Here is a 24,830-nt window from a genome sequence, read left to right as displayed (position 1 = left end):
ATGGAGATAAAAATTGTGAGTAGAGAGGATAATTCAGTTGAATCTGTATGGATATAAATCCCGGGTTACAGAAAACATGAGTAACATGTAAGGTTATAATACCAGCATAATGATCAGAAAAGGAATATTGTGCGTACTATGTTGAGAGCAATCAAAGAGGTAACAAAGTCTAAAGAACAACAATAAATAGGGGCTTCAATTACTACAACATAAAATGGTCAAATGTCACAACAGGATAAGCCAAGAAAAGCAATTTCTCAACACCTTAAAGATGACTTTTTGGAAAAGCTAGTTCTAGAGCACACAAGAGGAGAGGCTTTTCTCCACTTAAACCTAAATAACAAGCAGAAGTGGTTCAAGAAGTAACTATAGTTGAGCCAGTAAGTACTGGTGACCACAACACAGTTTAAGTTTGCCATCTTTCTACTGAAGGGAACCAAAACCTAGTACAATGCCATTAAATTTTAGAAAGTGGGATTAAAAAAAAAGGAAGCTACTCATGAAGGCCCTCAAGTCAAAAGTATAATATGATATGATCCGGAGACCAAACTTGGATAGATACTGAATAAAGAAGTTTGGACTCAAAGCCAGTTTCCTCAGTTGAAAACTGGGCACCCTTCTAATACTCCTTATATTAATAAATAGAACTAGATAAATTTTTGATAGCACTTATATAAATTTCTGATTTGTCAGGCATCCTGTCAGTACAGTTAAATTTTAAGCTTGGACACAAGGAGATGTCCTTGTCCCAAGTCATTAGATTTGTTGTAACTGGGATTGGCTACGGCTATTTACAACAGTAAATAAATTCACAGCTCTTCTTGATTTCCTTCAGCCGTAAAACTAGTTGTACATAGTTTTGTACAGGTCTAACTATTTCAGTTAGAGGGTGTTGTTTTTTATTGAAATGCTGGTACAACCTCTAAAGTGGACACAATTATATTGGTATAGCTTCCCATATAGATATAAATTATACTGGCATAAAGGTGTTTATGCCAGTATAACTGCATCCACAAGAGAGGGATATATTTTAACTATATCAGTATCATTAAACTGGTACAACTTTTGTGCATAGATAAGCCCTAATATGGCTTCTACTTCTCCTTCGGCATCAGGATTGAGCTTCACTTTAAGAATAATGCATACTTTACTATAAATAAGAACAAGATGTTCTTTGTTTCATATTTATACCCAGAGAATGAGGAATAAGTTAAGAAAACACTATGGCTTTCATTTTTTCAATTTTCAAAATTTTATTTAAAATCATGCTACTTTTTTTTGAAGAGGTGCAACAAGAGAGTCAGCAGTGCTCAATGCAAAATATATAAATATCTACCAAAGCAAAGCCTGCAATGCTAAAGCAATATGTAATGGAGATGATTTTTACTACATAATTTAATAAAATCACAAGTATGAGGAGAGATTAAAGAGGCTAGGACTTTTCAGCTTGGAAAAGAGGAGACTAAGGGGAGATATGATAGAGGTATATAAAATATGAGATATGATAGAGGTATATAAAAGTGGTGTGGAGAAAATGAGTAAGGAAAAGTTATTCACTTGTTCCCATAATATAAGAACTAGGGGCCACCAAATGAAATTAATGGGTAGCAGGTTTAAAACAAATAAAAGGAAGTTCCTCTTCACTCAGCGCACAGTCAACCGGTGGAACTCCTTGCCTGAGGAGGTTGTGAAGGTTAGGACTATAACAGGGTTTAAAAGAGAACTGAATAAATTCATGGAAGTTAAGTCCATTAATGGCTATTAGCCAGGATGGGCAAGGAATGGTATCCATAGCTTCTGTTTGTTGGAGAGTGGAGATGGATGGCAGGAGAGAGATCACTTGATCATTACTTGTTAGGTTCACTCCTTCTGGGGCACCTGGCATTGGCCACTGTCGGTAAACAGGATACTGGTCTGGATGGACCTTTGGTCTGACCCAGTATGGCCATTCTTATGTTCTTATTCTACAAATATGTATTATAGCGTGGTATACTGTATTGGAAAAGATTAGATTAGAATTTGGACGTTTAATTATATTGACAAATATTTACACAGGGCATTTTAACACAGCATTTTACAGAGATTAAACAGAAAAAGTTAATTCAAAGATATGAGTGAATGTACACATATGTATTAGAGGTGTAGAGTGGTGCAAGAGATTTTATCAGTAGACGTTTGGGATTATTACTCATTATCTGTTTTACCTTAGCACCTAGGATTGTCATATTATTCACAAGTAGCAAAATTAGAAGTGAAATATGAAGGTCAATCCCAACCAGTGAGAATAAAACTTTTATATGACAACAAACCATTTGTAATTCTGTATATGCAGTATTTCAAAATAAAGCTATTATAGACTGAAGGGGTTTTTTTAATCGTATTCAACTACTTTTCATATTCCACCACCAGGAAATCTAGACTGCTTTAGTAACCTGAGACAAACTGTATGGGATTCAGAAGGAGAGGAAAATTATATCTAAGTAAACTATAAAACTTCTAAAAATTGTCTAAAATATCTGTTCTTCACATAATATTGAACCTTGAAGCCATGACCTTGAGCTCTACCAGATACAAGTGCTGTGTCCCATCTGAGGGCTTGAAACGCCCTCTCCAGCAATATAATGTTCCTGTTTCTAGCCTTGATTCGTTACACAATTTTGGAACATACACCTGTAACTAGTGAAGACAAGTAGAACTGTACTACACGGGTTGAATTTTTTTTTTCAGAACAAGTATGTTAATTTTTAACAATAAATAGAAATGGGAGGGGGTCTCAATCTCTCTTCATGAAGGACAGTTCTGCTTCCTTCCTCTTCCTACCTACAATCCTACTTTCTATATGTGTTAGGAAGAACTAGTTTCAATAAACGTTGCTTCATCAGACTTCAGTGGCAATGCCAATTCCTTGTGTATTTTATAACATCTGAAATTTTTACTCCATTGCAAGTTCTGTAACTTTTATTATATATATATAAAAAAAGATTGTGTAATACCGCACCCCAATTCTTCATAGAGATATTATTATCATATGATTATGGAATAACTATGATGTATTTTATGCAAGATAGGCCATGTAAGATATCATTGAAAAGGTTATTTACTGAATATGTTTATCCTACTTGTACGCATGTATTATTTTTGTATCTGAAGTTAGATGTCTATGTATTTCTAACTTGTTATAAATGTGTTTACACATGGGAAAGCCCACTAGGTAAAAGACTCTCAGTCTAGATGGCTGGCTGGGAAGGGCCATTCAGGTTAATGAGCCATTAGAAGAAAACAATAGGCCTTAGAAGAAGCTTATCTCCTGTGTGTATGTTCCTGAGGATGCTACAAACAGCCTATGAACCATGGCTGATGTGACATTACAGGGACATATGACGAGGTCACCCGGTGCTGGACTCCATCTTGGGACATCAGTGTTTTTCCACTGACTGGCATGGGGACCAAGCTTTGAAACAAAGGGCTCCCGCCATATGCAAAAGCTATATTAGGCAGGGGAGTGACACCATCGTGGTTCTTCACTGACTCCTCACGCAAGAAGACTCCTGAAAACACCTAAAGAATAGAAAGACTGAAATGGGGGAAGTGCTGAACCCAGGCTAAAAAAGGAATTTTTAGCCTGTGAATGAAACAACTGGCGTTTCTAAGCTGTAAGCCACAGCAGCTTGTCCCTTAAGAATCCGCAGCCTGCTTGCATTATCATTTAGGGTGAGAATTTGCTATTCATATCCAATCTATGTAGTATATTAAGCTTAGTTTGCATATTTTATTTGCTAGATAATCTGCTTTGATCTGATTGCTATCCCTTATAAACACTTAAAATCCATCTTTTGTAATTAATAAACTTGTTTTTGCTTTGTCTAAAACCAGTGTGTGTGGAAGTCATAACTCGGAGCAGAAAGCTGTTGTATATTTCCTCTCCACATTGAGGGAGGGGGCGAATTTCATGAGCTTATGCCGCACAGTTCTCTTTGCAGCGCAAGATGGTATAATTTTGGGTTTACAACCCAAAGGGGTGTGTGTACCTGAGTATCTGGGAAGTTCCTCAGCTGAAGCTTCCCCATGCAGAACTGATCACAGCATCTGTATGTAAGTGCAGCTTGGTGTGTCCCTACCTGTATGTGTGCTGGTAAAAGTGCAGGCTGGAGCCTGGTAGAGGGTTTGGCAGTCTGGTCACTGCAGTGGTGTAAAGGGAGCCCAAGCTGTTGGGTTGGAGGGCTCAGTGGTACCCCAGTTCCAGGTTGCACCCCAGGAGAAACCCGTCAGAGATTCCTTTTGTAACATACCTCCAGTTTTCTCTGATATTTCTCACATTCTAACTGACATTGAGAGAGATTCTTTGCCGTTTCTTCTTGCATGAGTTGAACACGTTCACTCTCAAAGGACTTTAATTTACTTTGATGGAGAAGTTCAGCCACCTTGCTCTCTGTGCTGAGTTGCAGCTGTCTATACCTGAAAAAAATCAAAGTGGTTGTGGTTTTGATCAAAAAGAATACATGTAGATACAGCAAAAAGATACATGTACATCTTTTCAGTATATGGCACAAATTTCAGCAAAGAGGAGAATCTTTGTTAAAAAAAGTGCAGAGTTTAACAACCACTGTTAAGATTAAACTATACACTATCTCTATTGGAAGTAATTGTTCTTCAAGCTGTCGTTTGTGTGGATCCCACTCTAGGTTTGTACGAACCTCATGTATAAGAGATCAGAATCTTTCAATAGCAGTGTCCGTTGGGCCATGCCTGTTCCACGTGTGTCCTCATGCTCACCCACATGAGAGAATAAAGGACAGAGCAACCACCCCTTAGTTTCCTTGCTATTTTAGAATTCCAGGTAAAGACGACTCTGAAAAAGCAGGGATTGAGGGCTGGTCATGTGACTCACATGGACAACATCTTGAAGAACCACAGTTCCTAAAAATGAACCAGAGGTCTTTGAGATGAGCCTCTGCATGCTCATACTTGTGGGATGAAGGCACCTGAGCTGCAAGCTTCCAGAACCTTCTGGAAAGCAGTGTCCACTGGGGCTACTCGCCTCTCTTTATCTCCTGATTCCTGAAGAGTTCCCAAGGAGATAAAAGTGGCCCCAACTACCTCTCAGTTCCTCCCATTAATTCCTAACCTGAGATGCCAAAGAAGTGGGGAAATTACGCAGGGAATGTGAATGTGCAGAGGCTCATCTTGCAAAACTATGGTTACAGGAAAGTAACCTTCATTTCTTCTTCAACAGACCTCTACATATTCTGACCTGGGGGACTTTAACGAGTATTACAGCCCCCAGGAACGTGGGCTGAGGAGTACTAGCTAAACAAGGACAGCAGAACTGGCAAAACAACATCAGGTCTGGATGTCAAGAGTAAGTCATTTCTATCTTCTTGCTCTCCCAAGACGCCCTCCCCCTAAAAAAGGAAGGAAACAAAATTGCTAAAAACTGCACATATAGCTGCAGTATCAGTCATGAAATATGGTGTGATAGACACAGCATTAGGGCATGCCACAGATACTGCCTTTGTCCTGGATGAGGGCTGACAATTCCCGGAGGCTGAAGCTCTGTCAGATCACAATAATTCTGAAACACTGTGCACTACATGGATAACCTTTAGACTGTGACAGACTGACTCCTCTTGTGTTAGTTCCATCTCTCCAAGGATTTGTGTAACTTATAGATAAGCTTTGGCCCCATCTGGACAAGGCATGCAATGGAAAATTTACTGCCATTAAAAAGGCCAAAAGGTAAGGTACAATTTTATAGATAGAAGACTTTCTTGACTTCAGTCAAAGGTATGTGTAAACAGTTAGATATGAGACCATGAGACAGAAGGGGGAATACCACTGGAACACTTCTAGAAATCAGAAAGACTTCTGTCAAGGTATTAGCACAACCAGACAGCATTTTACCCCAAGTCATACAGGCCTATTATCCACATTGTATGATATATGAAAATTTGCACTTAACACTGTGGCCAGGAAATAAACCTCACACCCCATTATGTGTAGGTGATGGATGTCTTAACCATTATGTGTGACTGTTTATTTCAAGATGAGACGGAATGAAGCTAGGTTTACTGAAACATTCTGAAATGCTAAGCTGACTGCTCCATTGGAAAAAAACTCATCTCTCAGATCAAAGAAAGACTTGGTTAAGTTAAGGATGGGTGCTCCTTGATGTTTCTACTACCCTGACAGGGGGGCGATCCAATCGTAGACACTGCATCCTTCATGGTGGAGTCAGTACCTGATCTGTTCCTAGCTTAGAATGAGGAGCTAGTTATAACTGAAGATAAGTAGTCCAGAGCTCAATATTGTTCTAATAAAATTTCCTCCTATGAGAGATCAGATACACAGATCCATCAATATTTATGATGTATCCAAGGACTAATCACTGGTTTTCTTAGCTTCTCATATACAGGGTTACAGCACTCTGTAACTTCTCCACAGAACCTTGGTAATGCACCTTTTAATTTCCTGAAGAAGATAGACCTCAAATGGGAACGTAAAAAAGAGACCTATAGAGAAGCTATGACGTCAATAGGCAGTTCCTTCTAGATCATCAGACTGATCCGGTGACACCGTAACCTGTTTCTCCTTCAAAGGCTACATAGCAGAGAAATCTTTCAGATTTGGGAGATCTCAGAATCAACAGAACTGAGATGGATATAGTACCCTCACATTGTAAGGGAGTTTTTGATCCAGGCATCAGTTCTCAGACTGTCAGATGCTCAACAGCTATAGTCTTCTAAACCTGGTCCTGGGGAGGGCTCTGAATTAGCCCTTAGGGATAGGCTGGGAACCCAAGAGAACTTCAACAGTTCCTATGAAGAACCACTGGAACTGACAGCTGTGGAAAGAAGCAAATTGGAATCTAAGATTTATTATAATAAATGAGTCTAAGACTCAGTCAGTCTCTTCACAGCTGCAGGATGAGAGTTTGATAGACAATCATCATAAGGGGAAAACACACTTTCAAACAAAGCAGAGCATTGAGTGTGTGCATCTGAATATGACCAAATGGGAAGCATGATGCAAAAACACTGTTCTATAGAGAACCATCATCCTTTGATCTGATCAGAAGCTTGTAATGCATTTCTCCTTTCCAGTGTTGTAAGGACCCCATACTAGATCTGCTTACTCATGTCACTATGTTGAGCACAGAATAAGTATTGTAAGCAATTCTCGAAGATCATGGTGTTGGAAATGCAGAATGGGACTCCCCTGACCTGGGTGGATCTGAAGCCTCATTGGTATAGAGCTACTAGACAAGTGATTCTCAACAATCTAAGATGTCAACTATTCATGCTGGCTGGAACCCAGGTACTAGGATGTTCTTGGCAACTGTTTGGCAGTCTTGCATGTTTGGCTGTCAAATTTGGATCCAGGATCTGACCCTGGATCTGGATCCATACTTGTCAGCCCACAGATCTGTACGCAGCCTTTTTTTTGGCCGGGGGGGGGGGGGGGGGGAAGAAGCTCCAGATCGGTGCTCTATAATTGGCTGCCAGAGATGTTTTAGGATCCAGCTCCTCTGAAAACTCCATACAATGGCCAGAAAGCCAATTTAGGCACACAGCTAGGTCTCCTAGGCCAACCTGACCTTGACAGTGATATACCTGATATACCAACCTGATATACTTCTCCCATGGAAGAAGAGGCAGCCAAAACAGCTCCTGAGGGACACTCTTCAAAGCTGATGCTGGACTTACTCAGTGCCAGCTTAGTCGACTAGGCCTGAAGAGCTTCCCCCATGAGCAGGAGTGCATTAGCCATCCTCTCACTCCTGTGGGTGCAGACAAAACCCATGCCAGAAAGGCATCTCCTCTTTTCTTTTAAAACAAAAACAGGAATGACAAACTAATTATATAAACAAATTTTGCCTCAAAAGGGTATAAAAAGAGAGAGAAATATAAAACCTATGAGGAGAGCAACAAGAATGCTTTGTGATTTGAGTACAGTGACCATATTTTCCCAAAGGGAAAATGGGACATCCCCAGGCTGACCTAAGGGATCCCGCCCTACTTGAAGCCAGCTTGAGCCCTACCTGCCTCCCACGCACACGGGGACAGCCCAAGGTCCCAATCCCCACTGGCACCAGAGGACAGCCTAAGCCGCCCTGCCACCTGCCTGAGACCCCATTTCCCCCCTGCAACCCACCTGTGGGGCTGGTGGCCCAAGTCCCATGCACAACACTGGTGGCCTGAGTCTCCCCGCTGCCCACCCACAGACAGAGCTAGCCCGACATCCCCCTCGCCCTGCTCCACACAGGGCAGGCGAGCTGGCTGGCCTGAGCCTCTTTCCAGGGTAGGACTGGCATTAGCACTCGCCTCCTCCCTGCACATTTCTCCATGTCCCACTAGGGATCCCACCCTGCTTTTTTTTTTTTTTTTGACAAAACTGGGCATTTGTCCCATTTGCTCTTGCCAACTGATTATCAGTTGGCAGGAGCAAACGGGACAAATGCCCAGTTTTGAAAAAAAGTTGGGACGGCTGGGACAGGGCCTAAAAAAGGGACTGCCCCGGCCAAAACAGGATATATGGTAACCTTAGATTTGAGCTTGCTGCACCTTCTTCAATTACTGGCAATTGGGACCAGTCCCCCCACCTTTTAAATCCCTGGAAGCCTCCAGGATGGGAAGTGGAGAGAGAGGTTGAGTAGCCCCGAAGGACAGTGCTTTCCAGATGATTCTGGAAGCTCATAGAACAGGGACTTTGATCCTAAAAGTGGGAATATGCAGGGGCTATTCGAAGAAATAACTTTTCTTGCTTCTTTGAGTTTGTGTTTGTGTGTTCCCACTCTAGTTGACTGGAACTTAGTGCCCCATCTGGAAGATGGGACTGCCTGACACTAACTAAATACTGCTCCTAACACCACCCTACCAAATTTGGCATCTGATCTTGCAGCCAGTTAGAAGGCATGGTTTTAAACAAAGGGGATTACTCCAAGTAGCTGGCTTGCAGGTTTCAGATATGAGAATGTTTTTAAACCATGCAAAGGAGGCAGCCTGAATGCTATGAGCTTTGATGTTTGGAGGAAGAAGTGTACTAGCCATGTGAGAACAGATCATTATATAACAGGCATTTAGATAGTCCCTGAGAAGAAGTGGCTTTGGCTCCTATTAGTGCTATTTATGGCAAAAACAAACAAACAAACCAAGACTGCCTTTTAAACGGTTTGGCCCAGATTTTTAAAGGTGTTTAGGTACTAAAGATGCAGATAGATCAAAGGACCACTCGTTGCCTATCAAGACAGTAACTATACTCAAGGGCAGACACTGCTTGTTCCACCTCACTGCTGTGGGCGGTAAGAGGGAAGGGAAAGGTTGTGGCAGACCTACTCTCTATGCCCTCAAGTGGGAGGGACACATGTATGGCACAGAGAAACAAAATCCTATTCAAAGATTCCAATCTCATTTCTGGAGTGAGATCCACTTAGACAAAAACTTGTAAACACTGAGCCATATTTGTCTTTTGAGACCATGCTGACACAGTAATCATAAACTGGGTCCCTGTATCAAATGGGAACATGCCATCTCCCCCTGCACCATTGTCTAGGCTGTTGCCAAGAATTGGGGGCATTCATACAATTATTTATATTATTATTGCACATAGAATTTCCAGTCATGGATCATTGTGCTAGGTGCTGTACAAACATAACAAAAAGTCAACGTGTGCTCCAAACAGCTTACAATCTAAGTATAAGACAAGAGACAATATATGGATAGGCAAACAGATGGGATGGTCTCAAAGGAAACAATGAGAAAATATTGATCAGTGTAACAGGCAAAGATCTCAGCGTGATATACCCAAGGTACAATCCAGATTAATGATTAGCAGTGTCACACCTGCCCTCTAACCTGAGATGCCCTTTACACTGTTTTGCTGCTGTAGTCTCCACTCTGGACTGCTTATAAACAGCCTCCAGTATGCAAGTCATTCCCAGCTATGTCTGTGTGTGTGCTGCAGCCAGCCAGCCACACTTTGGCTCTCACCATCTTAGTTATATTGGAGGGTGACCTCAACACATACCCAGTCTAAGATTCCCCCCCCCCCCCAGAAATGTATATCCTATACTGCCCAGCCCCTCTCCTGGACAATACAAGCTTACATAAAGTCCATCATTTTATTAATAGAAATGATATGCACACATCTTGCTTTCCCAAACACTTCGATTTAAACACTCTGGATTAGATAAAACAATAAAACAAGTTTATTAATTACAAAGAGATAGATTTAAGTGAATACAAGTAATGAGGTATAAAAGTCAGAAATGGTTACGAGAAAAATAAAGAAAATGTAACTGGTGCCTAATTTAACAAACCATGTTAAATTCAAAGCAAGTTTTTCACACCACATGCTCTCAGCTGTCTTACTGACCACCTTAGGTCAAGACCACTTCTCCAGTTCAATGTCTCCTTTTTCCCACTTGGTGTAGTGAATCAATGGACAGAGAGAAAAAGAAGGGGTGCCTTGGGGTGTTTGTCCCCCTTTTTATAGTGTCAGTCCCCCTCCCCCTTGGAAAATATTTCCAGCTGAGATACAGGAGAGAGAGAGAGAGTCTATAGTAAAGGATGTCCCCTGCTGCTCTTCCTCACCTGTTGAAGGTTCTTTTGTTTCCCTTCCTGCTTGATGACTTGGTTTACTGCTTAAATGCAAATTAACCTGAGCACACATTTCTTTGTTGAGACAGGCCTGTTTGCCAATTTCAGTTTGGAACATGTGTTAAGGTCACCATGCAGTGGAGCTTTATAATTTCACATACAATATTGTCGCACATTTTATCAGTATAATATTGACCAGCAAATTATGGGTTTGCAAATGATATCTCACAAGGCATAGTTTGTACAAAGATTACTACAATAACGTGCAGGGTATGGATATGGGTACATTCTGTCACATTCAGCAAACCAGCAGCCTAACCATTGTCAAGATCTTTGTCGGCATTACAGTAGACAAGAATTTTAAGGAGGGATTTGAAGGATGATAATGACTTAGTTCTATAGATGTTTACACAGACCTTCTCCCAAGTGTGAGTGGCAGCATGTGAGAAAGCACAAAGGTGCTTGTTTGAAAATGCAATAAGTGGGCGATGGAGGCTGACATCATGGGCAGTCTGGAGGTAGGAGTTCATGCAAAGAGACAAGTAATACAGGCAAAGTCACAGACTAGGAAAATGATCTTTGCAGCAGCATTTTGAATGGGTATGGGCAGGACAAGATTTTATATGTCAAGGCCAGAAAGAGGGATGTTGCAGTAATCAAGACACATGATGATGAGAACCTGGATGAAAATTTTAGCCATGTGGATGAAAAATAATGGCTGTTTCTTAGGCCTGTCAACATGAATACTTAAGTTTGTGACAAGCCGAGATTTAAATCTACAGAGCTTTTTCCTGCTGCACACTAAATGTCCATGCACTAAAAACTTCCATAATATGAAAAAAAAACAATAAAAAGTTGAGAGAATCTTTTTTCTTTAGATTTCAGGTGTGTTCCTGTTTCTGTTTCTTTTCCTCAAATTAACAACTTATTTCTGTGTCTCAATAATATCAGATGGAAAAATATACACAATATAAACTTTAAAAATGATACAGCAATTATCTTTTAAAGCAATGAGTACTAAATATGCCCTACTTTAAATTAATTTAAAACCTAAGTACCAAAAGTGGTAAACTAGCTGTTACACAACAACAGCACAACAACACACACACACACAACAAAAGCACAACAACAGCAACAGATTTCCTCTGTCCCTCTTCCAAAAAATAAGATATAAAAAGCAATTAAATTTTGGACACAGTTACAAACAGAAAGAATATTCAGAAATACATACTCATGCTTAAAAAACTCCCCCCAAATTATCAGGTAAAAGACATATGAACATTCAGACATTTGCGTTCTTGTAAAACACACACACACAAATACAAATGCAGTTCATTAGTGACATCTGAACTGAAACTAAGATATGTGTACGGTACTTCCGTAATATCAGTGGCAGTGAGTGCGTAGACAAGGTAGATAGCCCTTCTTCAGCTATCTTGACTTTGATGAGTCAGTGCTTTTCTAAACTATACTTGAGTTTCAGAGAGAAGTACCACAACCAGCTGGTTTATTTCTAGCCTCACAGTAGACTGTGGATAAGCATGTGTGTTACATTTAATAATGAAGCACAGACTGGTTGTAAATACTGTATTACTTTTTTCAAACACATCACCCGTATTTAAATCAAATGTGCATCAGAACATCTTTTGATAGTATATCATCCAAGAAAGAATGAGAACTGTTTTGATACCACTAGTTTAGTAGATGAGACTAAACGGACATCAAGGACATCACTATCCCATTCCACCATTCCAAGAGAAGCCACGGAGACTGTATCACAGGGATACAACCTTGGGCCATTCCTTACAGTTTTAAGCTGCATGGTAGCGATACTATATGAAAATGTCCTTGAGATCAGTCTTGACACTAGTAGAATAGAACTTGTTTCTCATAAGCTCTGCACACAAAAAACCTAGTGCCAGTTAACATTAATACAAAAGCCCTAAACTGCTCCAAATGCCCTAGCCACCCCAGATGAACCCTCAGACAACATCAGCATTACCATATTCAATAACATCAGCATTACCATATCAAGTTCATCCTCAATATCAGTAAAGCTTAGTAGCAAGTTTAAATTTTATTAAAAAGAATTAATAAAACCTGTATTGGATAAATTAGGGAGGTCATCTTGTTAGCCTGGAACCTAAACCCTCATTTCCCATAAACCCTCGGTATCTTTTTACGCGATTTCTATTTGCACGGTGTTTTTTCAAAAATGTAACCACCATGTAAATCAAGGCCTGACTGCATATCCAAACCAGTTTTCTTCACTTATTACTACTTTTATTTTTTCCACCCTCTCTTTCCCCGGCCTCTCAAGTTTGTGTACCTCTCTCATCTGTTCCAGTCTCTCTCAGCTATTCTTCCATTGTCATTTTGAGCAGAAGAAATGGACCTCAACAGCAACCTCTGCAAAACTTTCTCTTTCCTTCTCCTTCTTTAAGAGGACTTGAGCACCTCTGTGTTCATTCCTGTTGGGATTGGAGAGCAAGACCTTATCCCGCAAATATTCTCTACTCTCCTTCAGTACACGAGAGAGAACAAGTCAACTCTTCTCTCCAAACACTTGGACTATGGGCTTGTCTACACAGTGGGATAATACACCCTACGGAGTGTGATTTCTCAGGTGCACTAACGTGTTTAGAAGAATGAACTATTGCATGTAAGCCGGGTGAGATGTGACAATTCTCAGGGCACCCATGATTATGAGTCACCTTGCTGCCCCCTGCTGCTAGTGAGAGGTAGATTTGCTTTTGGTGGCTGGGTGTTAGCTCCCCAACACCAGAAGCCTGTTAGCCACTCAAGCACTCTACTCCAGGCCTTGCCAGTCCTGTCTTTGCCTTGAAGGTTAACAATGGGTGCACAACAGTCCCTGAGTCCCTTTGAATTGTTCCCCCTGTGATATGCAACCCTTGGCACTGGTCACTCAGAGAAATCCCAGCTCCTGTGCCCCCAAAGGAGTAGTGTACCTCAGTTTACCAGTTTTACCTTAAACACCTGCTCCTGTATAATCCACAGCACTTTTAATAAAAGAAGAGGTTTAAGAAAAAATTGAGATTCCACTAGAAAAAAAGAGAGCGATGGAAACATATGGTTACAAAACTAGATCATAAAATGCAAACTAGGACCTAAACTTATTAATAATTACCTTTCCTGTCTAATAAAGTATGTCCCTCCTCCTCCCCCCCGCGAGTTCAATCTGTTGCAGAACAGGCTGACTTCACCGGAACAAGGATCCAATCTTTCATGAAAAACATCCCCCGTTCAAGAAGAAGTCTCCTAAGTGAAAAGATATTTTTCTTCCAAAACCATAAAGTATACTTTCAATACTGTTACATTATTCCTTAAATATTATCTGTATGTACATCTTGCGATGATTATGAGTCTTAATAAGTTATGAGCTTTCTGAAGATACCTTACAGTTACCCTTTACAGATAAATACCCTTCAAGACATGTGTGTGGTGTAAAGAGTTTGTTGGGCCTGAGATAAAAGTTGTTTTGCACAGAGCAGTGGACGCTTTGCTAAGGGGCCTTTTTGTCACTTGAGGCCAGCCAGTTTGGACTTTATACCTAAGATTTGATTAAAAGAGTATTCTGGTTACTACTGTTCTCTAGTTAACTTTGCTCTGTGGTATGTGCAATTATTTTGCCTTTTTTGTCGCATAGGTAATTTAAAACCAGTTTAAATAGAGGAAGGTGTTTAACAATTTCCTCATACTACTTTTTCCGTTATTCCATTCTCAGTATGCCATAATTATTATTAAAGCCTGAACCAGGTTGAAACCAGACACTTCAGCTTGACCTGAAAGTCACTCACCAGGCGTATAGTTAAACTTGCCACAGCTAAGAAGAGAGTCAGTCTTTTCAGAAAAGTTAGTATTTCCGTATAAAGCTGTTACTTTTTGACTAATGCTAGGTTTTGGTACTCTCTTTTGAGCATAACAGCTTTCCTGAAAAGACTGAATTTTTCCTATCTACAGAGGCTTTCAAGGGTCCTGTCAATAAGTGACTGCACCTCAAATGAACATGGGATGTTAGGTTCCTGAGGCATCAGGCTCCAGTAGAGTACTGACGATCTTATCTATATGCATTTTCTGACCCGTACTAGGAATCATCTCCTCTCCAAGACAAAGAGGATACCTTAGTTGAAAAGTGGAATTTTCACTTGTTTTCCTCAACCTGATCCCTATAGCTGCTAATGTTCTGCATTTTTATAGTGAGCTTCCACACAAGAATCACAATCAAAATTACAAATTAAAGCTTCACAATAGTTCCATAATACAGGAATTGTACCAGTTTTACAGACTGGGAAACTGATGCTCAAAGTGGTTTAGTGACTTGACCAAAGTGACACCCCAAGTCTGTGGCAGGGTAAGCTTTAGTACCAGATCTGATTCTCAGGCCTGTAGTTTCACCTCCAGGCCATTCTTTCTCAGACTAGAAAATACCTCACCTGTCAAAAAAGGATAGTTAATTCTAAGGTAAGTTTGCTACCATTAACAAAGAAAAACCATATTCAGTGACAAGTGAGCTTGCATCTGGATACATCCCATATTGCCAAAATCTTTAAGCATGTAAGTAAGTTAAGGGGAAAGACTTCTGCACTCCTTTGCACCTTCACACCGTAACCCACAATGTTGTCAATAATGCACTCCAACAGGTCATCTCCAACAGATGTCAAAGAGCAACACACACACAAATTTCAAACTTGCATGCTAAAACAAAACCTTTACTATGACCTCATATGCTTAATCAATTATATCAGCACACCTGACTGTCACTCATTCCATACATTTGGGAAGTTATTCTGCCTTAACACTGCTGAGTTTGCAGTTAAGGTTGTGTGTTAGAATGTAAGTTTGATGAAGTTAGGGTATTTAAAAAAAATCGGGGTGTAAGTGTGTGTGGGTAGGGCTGGAATCAGACTCCAGCAACACCACCTTGTGGTGGTACTCTGGGCCAGGTCACCCAGTGGTGAGAGTCAGCAGCCAGGGGTAGGGGAGCCTAGGCTCTCCCTGCTCCACTGGGCTCTGACCCAGGGCCCTGTGAATAAAAGTTTAACTATGCAGCCAAGGGGAAAGCGCCTGTGCCTGCTCCCTGGGCCACTTCCTACCCCAGCTTCAGTTCTTCCCCTGGCACCACTGGTCTACATCTGAATTACCCCTGGAGTCCTCTCTGATTGTGCTCCACAGGGTTTTCCTCTATGTTGAGGACCATTGTTCCCAGCACCCGCAGGTGAAGAGCCTGCAGTGGTTTGGCAGCAAGGCCTGGTTCTGGCCATGTGGAGCCCCAGCATCTTCTCTAAAAAAGGAGGACTTGTGGCACCTTAGAGACTAACAAATTTATTTGAGCATAAGCTTTTGTGAGCTACAGCTCACTTCGTCGGATGCATTCATGTAGCTCATGAAAGCTTATGCTCTAATAAATTTGTTAGTCTCTAAGGTGCTACAAGTCCTCCTTTTCTTTTTGCGAATACAGACTAACACGGCTGCTACTCTGAAACGAAGCATCTTCTCTGAGAGCTTGCAGCATATGATTGCTCCCCTGCTCTGTCTGCCTAGAAACAGCTGCTTCCTTTTGAGGTCAGTTTACACTGTGAGCATGTCCAGCACAGAAGGCCCCAGGGCAGCTTAGTTCACCTGTGTGGGGCTCATGCATCCCATCACAGTAGAGATCCCAGAGTCTTTTTGGTTTCTTGCAAAATGGTATAAAGAAAAGTGAGACTATCAAATGAAAAAAGGCCAAAAGAATTATTTCTGTGTCATTTTTTATCAAACCACGATGAAAAAAATGAAATAGTACTCAAAGTTTAAATTCTATGTTTGGTTTTTTGCTATTTCAATGAGGGTGTTTTGGGTTTTTTGTTTGTTTATTTGTTTGTTTTAAAATAAAGGTTTAAAACTCCTATTCAACTGAAATCTCTAATGGAACCTTAATTATAAATGCATCCGATGAAGTGAGCTGTAGCTCACGGAAGCTTATGCTCAAATAAATTTGTTAGTCTCTAAGGTGCCACAAGTACTCCGTTTCTTTTTGGGGATACAGACTAACACGGCTGCTACTCTGAAAAAAGAATCATATATGTAAACTAAGGAATATTAAGATTATCTACACATTTAAAAATATGAAAATTAATAGTAACATAAGCATTCAAATACACACACAGTTCATACAAATCTCTTAAATGAAGTAATATGAAATTTAGGCGCTAAGCAGGGCCCCTGACTATCCCAGCTCACAAATCTCTGCAAGAAAGACAACTCAAGATACCAACATCTTGTGGAGCTCAAGAGCATTTCTCTAATCTTTTGAGCTGAAGAGCAAGAACATCAGCTTCTCCTAGCTCTGACTCTCCTACAGAGCTTATGAGCTCCACTGGATCCCCAGTTTCATGTGGAATGATCGACTCAGTGTTCCACTTTCTCCTCGCCCTGCATAGACTTTATAAAGCGCCACTGAGCCATGTGAAACTTTATAAAGAACCTGTTACTATGCCAAACAATAAGGCCAATTTTTTTTTTTTTTTTTTTTAAGAATCAGAAATGAAGGACTGGAAGGGACCTCGAGAAGTCATCTACTCCAGTACCCTGCTCTGAGGCAGGATTAAGCATTATTGTGAGCATCCAGGACAGGTATTTCTCTAACCTGTGGTTAAAAAAACTCCAATGACAGAGATTCTATTATCTCCCTAGAAAATTTGTTCCAGCGCTTAACAAATCCTGACAGTTATGAAGGTTTTCCTATCTTACTTAAATTTCCCTTGCTGCAATTTAAGCCCATTCCTTCTTGTCCTGTCCTCAGTGGTTAAGGAGAACAACTTACCACCCTCCTCTTTATAACAATTTATTACGTATTTGAAAACTTATGTCCCCCCTCAGTCTTCTCTCCTCCAGACTAAACAAAACCAATTTTTTCAATCTTTCCTCATAAGTTGTGTTTTCTAGACTTTTAATTAGTTTTGTTGTTGTCCTCTGAACTTTCTCCAATTTGTCCAAATCTTTCCCAAAGAGTGGTGCCCAGAACTGGACACACTACCCCAGTTGAGACCTAGGAGTCCTGAGCAGAGTGGAAGAATTACTTCTTGTGTCTTGGATGACCTCCCAATTTATCCAACACAGATTTTATTAAAAATTTTTAATGAAATTTAAACTTGCTACTAACCTTTACTCATGTTGAGGATGAATTTGATATGATGATAATGCTGATGTTGTGAAGTCAGAACTCCGAGGGCTAATCTGGGGAGGCCTGGGAGTGTGGAGCAGTGGCGTAGCCAGCACAGGACACTTTGGTGGGCCCCCACTTTGGGTGGCTGGGCAGGGAGGCAGGAGGGATCTGTATTGCCTCACCTCACCCTCTCCAGCTGGCCTTGTGGGGGGGCGATAGACACTCTGGCCAGGGGCCCCCCCGGTGCCAGGAGCTCCAGCAGGGGAGCAGGATTGGGACGTGGGGGCTTTCCCGCTCCCCAGCTGGAATGGCGGGCGGGTGGAGCAGGGCAAGCCCCTGCATCCCAACCCCACTCCCTGGCTGGAATGCTGGGCAGGCAGTATAGGACAAGCCCCTGACCCTTCTCCCCGGCTGGAAAGCCAGGCGGGCTGAGTGGGGTAAGCCCTTGATCCTGCTGCCTGGCTGGAGCACGGGGCGGGCAGGCGAAGCGGGGCAAGCACTAGGGCTGGAGCTGAGCCGGGGTTGGACAGGTAGGCCTGGATGCTAAGTGAGTGGGCCATGGCCCACCAAGGCCCACCTGTGGCTACAAAGTGGAGTTGGTGGTGGAAGACTTGCGAAAAAAACTGGTGATGGTCAGTTGTTTGGCTTTCTTTTGCATGTCTTTGTAAATTTCCCTGTAAGGAGCCAGCACACCCTAAAGCTCTCTCTTGAATTTCAAGCTACGTTCCATGAATGGATCCTCAGCTAAAAAAAGGTCTCCTAGTTCCTTGGCCAATCGAAAAACCTTATCCAGAATCCTCATTGTCAGCTGCAGCTTTGGTACCACCACCACCTCCACCTCCTCACTGTCCTCGTCACTGGTACTTGACTGAATCAGTTCCTCCAGCTCTTCCTCACTGAGCTCGGTGGTGTGGGACTCAAGTAGCTCCTCTATCTCTGTTGCCTGGAGATAGTCAAATCCCTCCTCATCAACACAACGACCCTCTATTCCAGAGGTGGGCAAACTACAGCCCGCGGGACCGTCCTGCCTGGCCCCTGAGCTCCCGGCTGGGGAGGCTCGCCCCTGGCCCCTCCCTCGCTGTCCTGCCTCCCCTGCTGCCATGCCACCACACGGGCAGTACAGCTTGCGCCCACCCACTTCCCAGGCTTTCCAATAAGCCTGTCCTGCCGCTCTGAGCGGCATGGTAAGGGGGCGAGGAGCATGGGGGAAGGGGGGTTGGATAAGGGGCAGGAGGTCCCGGGGGACAGTCAAGGGACAGGGGGTGATTAAGAGACAGGGAGCTGGGGGGGTTGGATGGGGGTAAGGTCCTGGAGGGTCAGGGGGTCTTGGGGGGGGGCAGGGAGAAGGGGGGGTTGGATAAGGGGTAGGGTCCGGGGGGGGCCAGTTAGGGACGAGAGTCCTGGGAGGGGGCGGTCAGGGGACAAGGAGCAGGGGGCAGTTGGATAGGGCATGGGGATTCCTGGGGGGCCTGTCAGGGGGCAAGGGTGTGGATGGGGTCGGGGCAGTTAGGGAGCAGGGGCTAGTTGGATGGGGCGGAGGTTCTGGGGGGGCAGTCAGGGACAGGGAGCAGGGGACGGTTTGATGGGGCAGAGGTTTTGGGTGGTCAGGGAATGGGAAACAGGGGGCAGTTGGATAGGTCAGAGGTTCTGGGGGGTGCAGTCAGGGGACAGGGAGCAGGGCGGGTTGGATGGGGGGTGGGGTCCATCAGGGGACAAGGAGCAGGGGGAGTTGGATGGGTCAGCGGTTCTGAGGGGGGCAGTAAGTGGGAGGGGGCAGATAGGGGGCAGGAGCCAGGCTGTTTGCAGAGGCACAGCCTTCCCTACCCAGCCCTCCATACCGTTTCGCAACCCTGATGTGACCCTCAGGCCAAAAAGTTTGCCCACCCCATCTCTATTCGGCACTGGTGAGGCCACACGTGGAGTACTGTGTCCAATTTTGGTCCCCTCACTACAGAAGGAATGTGGACAAATTGGAGAGAGTCCAGTGGAGGGCTACTACAATGATTAGCGGGCTGGGGCACATGATTTATGAGGAGAGGCTGAGGGAACTGGGGTTATTTAGTCTGCAGAAGAGAAGAGTGAGGGGGGATTTGATAGCAGCCTTCAACTACCTGAAGAGGGGTTCCAAAGAAGATGGAGCTAGGCTGTTCTCAGTGCTGGCAGACGACAGAACAAGAAGCAATGGTCTCAAGGTGCAGTGGAGGAAGTCTAGGTTGGATATTAGGAAACACTACTTCACTAGGAGGGTGGTGAAGCACTGGAAAAGGTTACCTAGGGAGGTGGTGGAATCTCCATCCTTCGAAGCTTGACAAAGCCTTGGCTGGAATGATTTAGTTGGTGTTGGTCCTGCTTAGAGCAGGGGATTGGACTAGATGACCTCCTGAGGTCTCTTCCAACACTAATATTCTATGATTCTATAGCAGAGTGTATTAAAAATATAAGAGTCTCTGGAGGAAATAAAGCCTTCCACCATCAATGCATGTTGGAATCCTTCCAGCATTGGATCACTGTTAAACTTGGATCACCATCCATAGCATCAAGGATGCGGTGAAAGGTGCGACGAGTGTAATAAACCTTAAAAGTTGCGACAACACCTTCGTCAAGGGGCTGGAGAAGTGATGTGGTATTTGGAGGCAGAAAATACACCTCCGCTTTGGGCTATGCAGCCTGAAGGCTTGGCCTGGAGTATTATCAAGGATCAGTAGGACCTTAAATGCCAGGTTCCTTAATGCCAGGTAGCATTCCACTTCAGGCACAAAACAATTATGAAACCAGTCCATAATGAGCACTGAAGTGACCCACACATGCCAATTAGACCTTCAAAACACTGGTAGCTGATATTTATCTATGCCCTTAAGTGTAAAGGATTCAGGGCTTGGTGAAGGAGCACTGGCTTTACCATAAAATCCCCCATTGCATTACCACAGATGAGATGAGTCAGTTAGTCTTTCACAGCCTTGAAACCCAGAGCAGATGTCTCATCTTTTGGAAGAATGGCTTATTTTGGAAACGGATGCCAAAGAGAACCTGTCTGATCTGTGTTAGTAACTTGCTCCGGTTTGTAATCTTTCTCCTCAATGAGTTTGGCCAGCTTGTGTGGAAACCTTGCTGCTGCTTCATGGTCTGCTGAAGCAGCTTTACCAACTAATTTAACATTATGCAGCCCATATCTCCTTTTGAACTTCTCAAACTATCCCCTGCTGACTATAAAAGTAGATTCCTTAGCTACACTGCTCTCCTCCAAAGTTGACGCAGCATCCTGTTTTAAGTGATTGTACAATCTCTTAGCTTTTTCTTAAATCACTGGCCCAACCATGGAACTTTTTTCTGTGTTTTCTCAATCCATATATTCAGCGCTTTCTCCATCTTTTGCATGGTAGTATCATGAGTATAGAATGACATTTTAGCACCTTTAGGTGCACTTGAAGCAACAATTGCTCTAATTGTGGCTCATTTCTCTTCACTGTACACACGGTCAACTCATTAAGGCCATAAGCCCTAGTCACAGATGATTAACCTTCACCCTTAGCGAGCCTATGCAACATTTCCATTTCTGTACTAAAGTCAACACTTTCTTCTGCTTCTTCACACATGATGTATCACTTTTTGATCCACTTTCTCTCAATTTTCTCTTTGAGCTCATGGTAAACACTTATTAAGGGCGATAAATAGAGGGGAAAGGCAGAGGACAATGTAATGTGTACGAGACAATATCCAATCACACTGAAAGCAACGTGGTGGAGGAGGGGCAGGAAGCGACCAGCTGATTCTAGATGCAACTGTGCATCTTGGAGACCACGCTGCACCGTGTAAAAGTGAATCCATACCATGTACAAAAATAAAGGGTCACAATTAATTGACCATGCATAACTGAAACCGTGCAGAAAAAATACCATGTAAATCGAGGCACGACTGTAGATAAAATTTACTGCTTCACCCTATCTACAAGGCTTGTTACCCTGTCAAAGAAGGATATTAGATTGGTTTGACATGATTTGTTCTTGAGAAATCCATGTTGACTGGTACTTATCACCTTATCTTCTAGATCAGTAGTTCTCAACCTATTTAACACCATGGGCCACACGTGACACACAATGTGTTATGTGGGCTGTATCCAATACATGGTCCTGAGGATGTCACATGGGCCACAGCATTGTGCTGATTGGGCCACAGGTTGAGAACCACTGTTCTAGATGCTTACAAATTGATTATTGGCTACATTATGTTTCTGGGTACAGAAGTTAAGCTGACTGGTCTATAGTTCCCTGGATTGCCCTTATTTTTCTTACAGATAGGTACTATATTTACCCTTTCCCAGTCCTCTGGGATCTCTCTCATCCTCCAGGAGTTCTCAAAGATAATGGCTCAGAGATCTCTTCAGCCACTTCCTTAAGTATTTTAGGATGGATTTAGTCAGGCCCTTCTGACTTCACCCCTCTCCCAGAGCCTTATTAATTGTATGCAAAGTTTAAAGCCGATATTCTGCTCAGTTCACCCCCAAAACTCAAAGAAAGTTAAACTTTAAAGGGTTTGAATTTTAACTCTCTGTAACTTTAAAAGTAAAAAGATATTTCTTCCTCTGCCTTCAAACTTAAAAAGTCTGTAACTACTTACAGGTTGCACTAAAGTATTCTACAAAATTATAAGGGGAGTGAAGGAGTAGCTTATAAAAGGACTGTGGTTACATTCTTAACTACAGAGCTAATATCAGAGTGCCCCATATTCAGAGTAATATTTAATTACCTGTAACTCAAAAACAGCCTAATTTTATTCATAGTAACAAAAACCCACAATTGGGTACAAGGTTGTAATTATTCCACTATTAGTAAGAACAAAATTTCTAGGTAAATCAAGCATATATGTGGGCATTAGAATCTTGGACCTTTAGCTCCAAAAACCACAACTATCACTTCAGCTCAGGGGAAACTTTTGTTATAGTGATGAAGTGTAGAGGGACCATATGTTCTCTCTAAACTACAACCAGACACCAGAGGGCAAACTACTCATTGTATTCATTATTACCACAATAGTTAAACACAAGACTTGTTATTGTTACTTAGCTACACCCGGTTTTTTTGAAACAAAGTCTTTGCTATATTTTTCAAAAAATATTTCACTATTTGAAAAGCCTGACGTGGTAGTAAATAGACATTCCAACACAGAGGTACACAGAACAATATTAGACGTAAGTCAGATCCCAAATCAAAATAATTTCTTAGTGACCTGAGACACAAAAATTGTTTGACCAACTTTCTTTCAACTCTGAAAGAAAATTCCCACCTTCACAATAAACCTGGCAAATTTCAGACTAACCAATAATAATTGCAAGAGTTATAGCAGGGCAGAATACAGAGTTTATAATGGATACTGGTTGCAACAATAACTATGGAAAGACTAGGGCCAATACTGGTTTGTTCTTACCAGACCTAGTGCTGTTTAAAAAGGAGAAAGATATTCCTTATGAGCCTCTCCTCCCCAGCCTTTGATGGCAGCACATTTCAACAGGCCTAACCCTCTAACTTATAACAGTGGCTTCTTTTTAAAAATTGTTAAAATTATCTTTTAAACTAAAGGCAGTGTCAATATTTTCTATGTTTTTTAAAAAGAATAAAGCTTTGTTACTCAAGATTTTTTCAAAATATTATTTTTCTCCATCCACTATAATCTTTTTAACAAGTTATTAATAAAAATAAATGCCTTTCCTCAATTTCTTTCTGATGAATATTCCAGAATTCCCTCTATGTTTACAAGGTTTGTGAGGTCGCTAACTCTGATAGAATAAATAGGATAGTCTACAGCTCAGACTATTTCATAGACAAAGATTCTATTATTTTCCTTTAAATTGTAATTATTTTCATTCCAACTTCAGACACCATTTTTAGGACAGTTATTTTTGTGAGTCACCTTTAACTTGTTTTAGGAACTACAAAAATGTCACTTTATAAGTGTGATAATGTGCTCTGGGATATAGGCTTTTAAAATGTATATATAGTATATTAAGAGCTATACAGGTAAAGACTCAATAATGCAAACCTGGTATGTGCACTGTACTGTACATTCCATTATTACTGTATACAGCACACTGGCATAGAAATATAGTACTTCATTTTAATGTTTTTAAACATTCATAGATTCTTCTTTTGAAAACATTTAATTCCCCCCCCCCTTTTATTTAAAAGTTTCCATTTATAGTATATATCTTTCGTTCTTGCTAAAAAAGATGGTCGATCTCTTATGTCTGAGTAATCCTCTACATCACATGGAATGAATCTGAAGACTCTTGGTGCTCGTGTCAACATTAAAATAGGCCAAATATGCTGTTTTGGCACAGAATAGTCAAACCATTGCCACAAAGTTTGGATTATAATGCAGCCAACTCCCCTCTTCTCCACTCCTTAGTATACTATCACTTACACATGCTGAAAGATTTAAAGATACAAGCAAAGAAAAAATCCTCTCCAACTACATTTATTTTAAAAATCTGGGAATATAAGAAATAGAAGCATGTGAAAACAACAGAGGCAGAAACTCCGAGCCACCTCAACTTTCATTAGGCTTTACAAATTTACTGAGCTGGAATATTCTTCTTGACAGCTTATATAATCATCATTAACACCTCAAATAACTTTACCTCCAGACTCGATAAAGGAATCTGAAATGCACTTTTTCTGCTTTGACCTAAGTTAACTTTTGTTTGAATGATTTCCTAAACCATTTCACCTCTCAGCTGTAGCAGCAACTGTCATTCTTGGCTTGGAAGCAGATTCTTGTATGAATGTGAGCAATCTTTTTTTGCTGGGGTAAAACCGCAGGGTATGTTCAACAACTGTACTATGGATCTATAGGAATCCAAAACATGCATTTAAAGTAATTCAATGCATCTCTCATATCATGATCAAATAAGGCATCCAATGTGATTAATAAACAAACAGTACTTTGCAGCACTTGGTTGTCTTGTTAAGGCACATAATAATGCCATATCAATTATGTGGAGATAAAAGAAGCTGTTATTTAAATCAAACAGATATAGCAGAAGGAATGCTGCAACTGGGGCTTTCATTTATTTTTAT

General features: G+C 41.7%; 1 protein-coding gene across 7 annotated transcripts in view; it reads right to left on the bottom strand.

The window, feature by feature from the left end:
* Positions 1-24,830, bottom strand: part of PIBF1 (progesterone immunomodulatory binding factor 1) — a 171,834-nt gene that overhangs the window by 77,638 nt on the left and 69,366 nt on the right. For all 7 annotated transcript variants that reach the window (XM_073346575.1, XM_073346595.2, XM_073346604.2 and 4 more), the window contains one exon: positions 4,290-4,455. In XM_073346575.1, the coding sequence (XP_073202676.1) occupies positions 4,290-4,455 (166 nt within the window). The remainder of the gene's footprint in view (positions 1-4,289; positions 4,456-24,830) is intronic.

The sequence above is a fragment of the Lepidochelys kempii genome, chromosome 1 (genome assembly GCF_965140285.1).
Source record: "Lepidochelys kempii isolate rLepKem1 chromosome 1, rLepKem1.hap1, whole genome shotgun sequence".
In the NCBI taxonomy this organism is placed as follows: domain Eukaryota; kingdom Metazoa; phylum Chordata; order Testudines; family Cheloniidae; genus Lepidochelys; species Lepidochelys kempii.
The sequence above is the reverse complement of the archived record's forward strand: the minus strand, read 5'-3'. Positions and strand labels throughout refer to the sequence as shown.